Source organism: Saccostrea echinata, unplaced genomic scaffold, assembly GCF_033153115.1.
Source record: "Saccostrea echinata isolate AGI-Se365-2 ecotype Australia unplaced genomic scaffold, CSIRO_AGI_Sech_v1 ptg000009l, whole genome shotgun sequence".
Classification (NCBI taxonomy): Eukaryota; Metazoa; Mollusca; class Bivalvia; order Ostreida; family Ostreidae; genus Saccostrea; species Saccostrea echinata.
In genome coordinates this window covers 48693535-48699980 of record NW_026889758.1, presented here as the reverse complement: position 1 = coordinate 48699980, position 6446 = coordinate 48693535, and the positions used below count along the sequence as shown (strand labels likewise).

At 34.0% G+C, this 6446-nt stretch overlaps 1 protein-coding gene across 1 annotated transcript; it reads left to right on the top strand.

Annotated features, from left to right (window-relative positions):
• Positions 1 to 1427: 1427 nt before the first annotated feature.
• On the top strand, positions 1428 to 6050 carry LOC133182822 (uncharacterized). Its single transcript, XM_061317667.1, has 5 exons — positions 1428 to 1461; positions 1569 to 1976; positions 2239 to 2362; positions 5687 to 5781; positions 5881 to 6050. Exons 1-5 carry the CDS (start codon positions 1428 to 1430, stop codon positions 6048 to 6050), a joined length of 831 nt encoding a protein of 276 aa, XP_061173651.1.
• The last annotated feature ends 396 nt before the right edge of the window (positions 6051 to 6446 follow it).

The window sequence follows — 6446 nt, the reverse complement described above, 5'->3', positions numbered from 1 at the left end:
CTAAAACAAGGCAAGCTATTGACAACAAGTTGATGAAACAAGGAAATCAACAGTTTCGTTTAGAGTCATCATTTCGTACGTTCTATGGTCGATACAATGACCTTGTCAACAAAAACAATCTATCACTAAGTCGAATGCTTACTGACCTTTTTCATACTAATTGTTAGGCCATTATTTAAACACCGAATTGTCTAAGGATTTTTCCGTTTGCCCGATCATGACAATGATCACAAGGCGATTGTAAACCGGTTCACAGGGGATGTTTACTCCGCCATAGCATCTGATCCCGCCTCTGATGTTTTCAGAGGCGCGTGTTTACTCTGCTCCCGATTTGTATTCTTTCAATGGACTTTTGAGCTTGATTGCTGTTCGTTATCACCATATTTCATCTCATAAACTGTAACTTCAGTGTAGAGAGGATATTATAAACATGAGATATTTACAATAAAGCATGTGTGAGGAAAAAAAATGAAAAAAAGCAGTAAGTCATAAATCAATAGAGCTAACTCTCTCATTACGATCCCAATAAGTTTGCATTGTTTAATCAATTTGATTTGTATACATATAATAATATTTGGACGAACATGCGAGTCTAGAATTCTTAATGTCTGGATCAGTGCATTGAAATAAATAATGGACTTCGTCTCCAACTTCCTTATATGAACACAAGTGACAAACTCCGTTTTCTCTTGCAATATTATACCATCTTCCTGACTGCATGAATATGTACTGTTAGAGTGTGTTAGGAGATATTACTCACATTAAAACAGTGTACATTTTTTCTGAGATAAGTGATCCATCACGAACATCCCAGCGACAGGAGAATACCACTTGATTGGCGTTTGTTCATAATATTGTAAATTTGCTATTATACTTTTGCGATGGAGAGTGCAAATTTTTGAAATAATTTAAGGTGTGACTTGTACACTGCAAACAACGGAGCGACAAAAAGTATCCAGGAACTCTTTTTATATAGTATCATCTATCGAATTTGAATAAAAACTGCTTGTAACCATGCATATACATATGACAGATTTATTATCTGGCCATGCCGTCAACACAATGATATTTTTCAATTGCAACAATATTGGGAATATAAGATAATACTCAGATACTAGTAAATGCGATTTACTGCTTCTCTCTCTCTCTCTCTCTCTCTATATATATATATATACTTGTGTAAAAAAAAAAAGTCAATGTTATATAAGTACCAAGTCATTACAGTAAAATACATGTATCTTGCATTGAAAACTATATAATTATAAACAATGTGACAGTGGTGGAAAATAAATGTAATTTAAAAATGCACTTGTTTTTTGTACTCACATAAGAAATGCATCTTTTTTGTTCGGGAAAAGCTCATTTTATCCTTCAGTTCCTTGTCATAATCTGCAATTCTTTACTTCCTCTTACTTCTCTTTGTAAATATGGAAATTATTTTTATTTTATTTAGTTCTCTGGGTAAGTTTTGAATTATTTGATATCTGTTTTCTGTCTAAGTCAACAAAAATGTACGTGTGTAATTAATATGAATGAATATTATTGATAATTACATATCAATTTTATAGGATGGTCAGCTGTTTGCAACAGCGAGGAACTGTGGCATACTGAATGTTTATCACAGGAATTATTAGGTCGCAAAAAGCACAATATAGCATGTGCTTCGAATAAAAAGATATATATAACTACACAGTTTATAAAATACGAAGATCGATCACATCATCAAAAAGACGAGGAGCAGTGCCAGAATTCCACTTCAGCAGAATGTTTTCGTTCTTTTCCTTTGGAAAAGAGAGTGGATTTTACATTATATTTCAACGTATCCCAAATCTGTAATCGTGCTAACAAATGTGATTTGACCCCACGTGATTACTATAAGTCTGTGATTGAATTCACAAAATCCTGTAAGTGCTGCACAGATCGGACGAAGTTTCCAAGAATACGGTTTATTTTGTATTTTGAGTGTTTGTCAGGAGGTAAAGTTTTTTTTCTTTTCACGATGTAATTTACCTTATGAACTCTGGGGGAAAAAAATCATGATCATTTTCTTTCCTCACATTTGAATAATGGGAGCAATTGTTGATATTTTTGTTCAATATAGTGCGTTTTCCTTGGCTAAGAGTAGAAAAAAAGGATTTATATTGTACCTAAGCAACCAGTTGCATCACAAATGATGTTTTATGTTTATTTTGATTAGTAAGTCAATATGTTAAAAGTTAAATTGTTTCTCTTTTGCAGCTGAATATAACGTAGATTTATTAAGAAATTTGACGGGTAAAAAAGAAGGTTCCTTATATCTAGCGTCAACAAAATCTAATAAATGCAGCATAAACGGACAGATTGAGTCGGCCAGGATCTTGGAGTAGGCCAAGATAAAACTGTCCATCATGACTCAAAACAACCTGAACCGCTGTTCTGGTGAGACACCTAGTAAACTTAGAAGGCTAGTAACAATTGTGTAATAGATGAAGAGACTGAGATATGTTGTAGTAAAGTTGTCTAATACATATAATGATTCTTACTAGGAAAAATGAACCGACACCTAATTACATCTGAAGTTTTAAACATATTAATCTCGGATTTGTATATGATTTTCCTTCCTAACTTGATTTTTTATGCAGTTACAATATCTTTTTATTTACTGCACCTACTGCTAGTGTTGAATATGATTTATTGTTTTAGCGAAATATGTGTTCATTTTCAAGAAAATTTAATCGAATTAAAAAGGTATGTTTTAAAATTTTGTTTATCGTCGATGCAGACTCCTTTAGAATAACATGTTTTAGGTAATACCATCCGTTTTTTGTCTGTCGGCGTTCGTCGTGCGTTAACATTTGAACATTTTCTTCTCTGAAACTGCTGAACCAATTTCAACCAATTTTCAAACATAGCATCTATGGATAAAGGGGAACAAACATTGTGAATTGTAAATTCCCTGGTCCCTGACCCCCTGGGTCCTGAGGGGTGGAGCTAAAACTACCAAAATTAATGCAATCTTTAAAAATCTTCTTTACTCCTGGACATCAAGCAGTCAAACAGGTGTCATGATTGAAATAAGCATTGAGCCCTCTACCAAGATTGTGACATTCGTGGCCACAGGGTCAGGAGTTCTAGTGCTATGGGCGGGGCTATACAGATTATATAGTGAAAGTGCATTATTTCTTCTCGTCTAGCTCCTGGGTATTCAGGAAACTAATTAATTACATAGTTATGATGAGCAAGGGTGTCTCTTTCAAAGTTATGAATTTCATGGCCCCTAGGTCAGGGGTTCTGGTGTTAGTGCGGGGCTCTAATGATTTTATAGTGAAAATGCAGTAATTCTTTAAAAATCTTCACCTCTGCTCATGGATATGAAGCCGGTGAACTAAGTACATAATTTGATGAGGAAGGGTGCCTCTCCCAAAATTGTGAATTTTATGCCCCCCTGAGTAAGTGGTTCTGGTGTTAGGGCAAGACTCTAATGATTATATAGTGAGAATGCATTAATTCTTTGAAAATCTTCTCCTCTGCTCCTGGGATTTAATCCTGCATGGTTATGACGAGGAAGGGTGCCTCTTTCAAAGTTGTGAAAGATGTGGCCCCAGTGTCAGGGGTTCCGTTGGGAGGGGTGGGTTGGGGGCTTATTATACACTAAAAATGAATTAATCTTTGAAAATATACACCTCTGCTCCTTGGTATTAAGCAAACAAACTAAATGCATAGTTCTGATGAGCAAGGGTGCCTCTTCCAAAATTGTGAATTTCATGGCCCCTGGGTGAGGGGTTCTGGTGATTATATAGCAAAAATGCATTAATGCTTCGAAAATCATCTCTTCTGCTCTAAAGTATTAAGCAAACGAACTAAGTAATATAAATGTGAATGTAGAAATATAATTATAAGTAAATCTGCCTTTTCTTTGTTCCATGGTATCTAAGAGGCAAACAAAGTATAAAATTGTAATAAGTCAAGCAAATGATGAAGCAAATGAGAGTAACTCTCTTTTGCTAAATTATTTTAATCAAGAAACCCTAGTATAATTTAATTAACAGGTTATTTGATTGAATGAGAATACAAGAAAGAATGCTATATATATAGAAACAAACTAGAAATGAATGCTTGGTGTAACTCTTTACAACTAACTGAACTGTGACGCAACATACACTTATGTTCACGTCATAGAAATATGACGTAACCTTTTCCCCGCAAGCCCTTTATAACGAGGTACAATTTTCTCTAAAGTTTAGCGAAAATAATTATGACCGTAATATTTTAATAAGATTATAACTTTTCTTATTTTATCAGATTTTAGCAAGTATAAATTAGAAGAAAATTGGCATTAAATTGAAGATTCAATTTACTTTTGAAAGTGCGTGATTGTGGGGAAACGGTATATGCGTGATTTTGCGTTGGAAATAGGAAATGGTACATGCGTTAAAATGCGTAACTGCGAGGAACAGGGTTAAAGCATGCTCAAAATCAGATTCTTGCATATAAAGCAATATAAAAGTTTAACATAAAGATTATTTATATAGCAAAAGGACCAATGTACTGTAGTGAACTGTTTGAAAATTGACAGGTAATGTGATGGTTGGCAAGAGACTGGATAAAGTTGTTTTATACTTTATCAAAGTGAACAAGTGATCACAGAGAGCCAGGATGACAAGGGGACATGTTGTAGCTAGTGACAAGTAGCATATAGCCACGTTATATAGCAAAGTCTCTTTTTGTGTACTTGATTATAGCACTAGGCAAGTGACAAAAACATACGAGTTAATTCTTTTTTATTCTTCTATGAATCCTTTACAGTGTTGTTTTATACTCAGGTGACCGTTAAGGCCCTTGGGCGTCTGGTTATCGGATGAGATCAATGCAGCAAAAAAAAAGTTACTTCTGGTCCGCATTGCAATTTAAAATACTGCGATAAATGAACTCACTCGAAAACTAAAATAAAAACCATTATTACATGTAGTTTTCATGACATCGAACGAAAGTGTAATCTTTACTTCACCGTGTGGTCATGACAGTTTAATTTTCCATTTCAAAAGCCTCCGACAACGGTACTGTAAAGGAACTTATCGTATTCCTGGCCCTGGTTTTGGTACAGTTTGTGGACAAACACTGATGTCCCTTTCCTGCTTTCCTATAAGCGTCTTACTGGAGTAGTCTTTTATGAAAAATTCTTTTTCATGTGCATTTCAAAATATGATCATTTGCAGTACTTAGTCACGGATACAATGTCACTGAGATGCAGCATCTTTATGCACTATCTCTCTGTTCACTCGTATAATTTTTTCTTTCAGATTTTTCTAAAAGAAATTTAATTTATAAATTAAAATGCACACAATTTCAGCATACTACAGGGGAAAGAATTTGACAGAAATTGCCATCTTTTATTTGACAATTCATACTGATATAATAGTAATTTATCTCAGTATATTTCTTCATCAGGTCATTGAATCTTAAACTCCCTACAAAGTTGCATCCATGTTTAGGACAAACGTGGGATTTTCATTAATTTTAATATGCTTGGTGTACTTTAGAAAATCGAACAATTATAATATACATTACATTTCAGTGATCTGAATTTTTCCCATAGTTTTTAACAACTTTAGGAAATATATTTGGTGAGAATTATTTTACTGGGAGATTCTATAGAGATATATTTTACAAACATTTCAGAAACACTTGGAATTTTCAACTACAACAGGGATTTGCCTTGCGTTAAAGGATTGGCGAGCATTATTCTTGACATTGAGACTTCTGCAGAACTGGGATCTAAAATATTATGGATGGAAATTAAAGGCATGTTATAGTAATTTACATGTAGTAGTTTCAATTTTTCAAATGAAATATATGGAGAACTAATCTTTACATTTTAAAGGTATTTCATTTCTCTTTTAGGACGTTCTTTGCAGTTGCTCTGTGGTGACAGCATAGAGGACGTGCAATTGGAGTCAAAACATTTTGAAACAGAGGAGCCAGAGGAATCTCTCTCAATTCCTATTATCATAGGTCCATTTGTTGGTGCTCTACTTGTGGTGGCTGTTATTTTATTCATCTTCAAAAGGTAGTTAGTCAAGTTAAATACTCTGGTTCTGTCACAATTATCAAACAAAAACAAATAGAAATTAGTACAAACATTAATGGAAATGAAACACCACAAAAAGGTTTTTAAAAAATATATATGAAATCATGATTCTTCGTCTGAAAATTACTTAAATAATATTTTTGTTCACAGAAAAAAATCTCAGATTATCTTGAAAAACGAAGAAAAACATGACCTAGATGTGTTTGTCAATCCCTTATCAACAGGTCTGGAACAAGATGGGGTTTGTCATAATGAAACCAATGTACCCGAAATCAGGGAAGGACTCTATGATGCGATGGACGAATCAAGGGACAGTTCTCCTGCTTATTTTTCAAACGTACAATGTGTAGGCGCTGAAGATAGCGAAAAAATATCCGAA

Coding starts and splice junctions, on each gene's coding strand:
- LOC133182822 (XM_061317667.1), top strand. CDS start 1,428: ATGGAAATTATTTTTATTTTATTTAGTTCTCTGG. Junction 1,462..1,568: donor TATTTTATTTAGTTCTCTGG/GTAAGTTTTGAA, acceptor TCAATTTTATAG/GATGGTCAGCTGTTTGCAAC. Junction 5,782..5,880: donor ATTATGGATGGAAATTAAAG/GCATGTTATAGT, acceptor TTTCTCTTTTAG/GACGTTCTTTGCAGTTGCTC.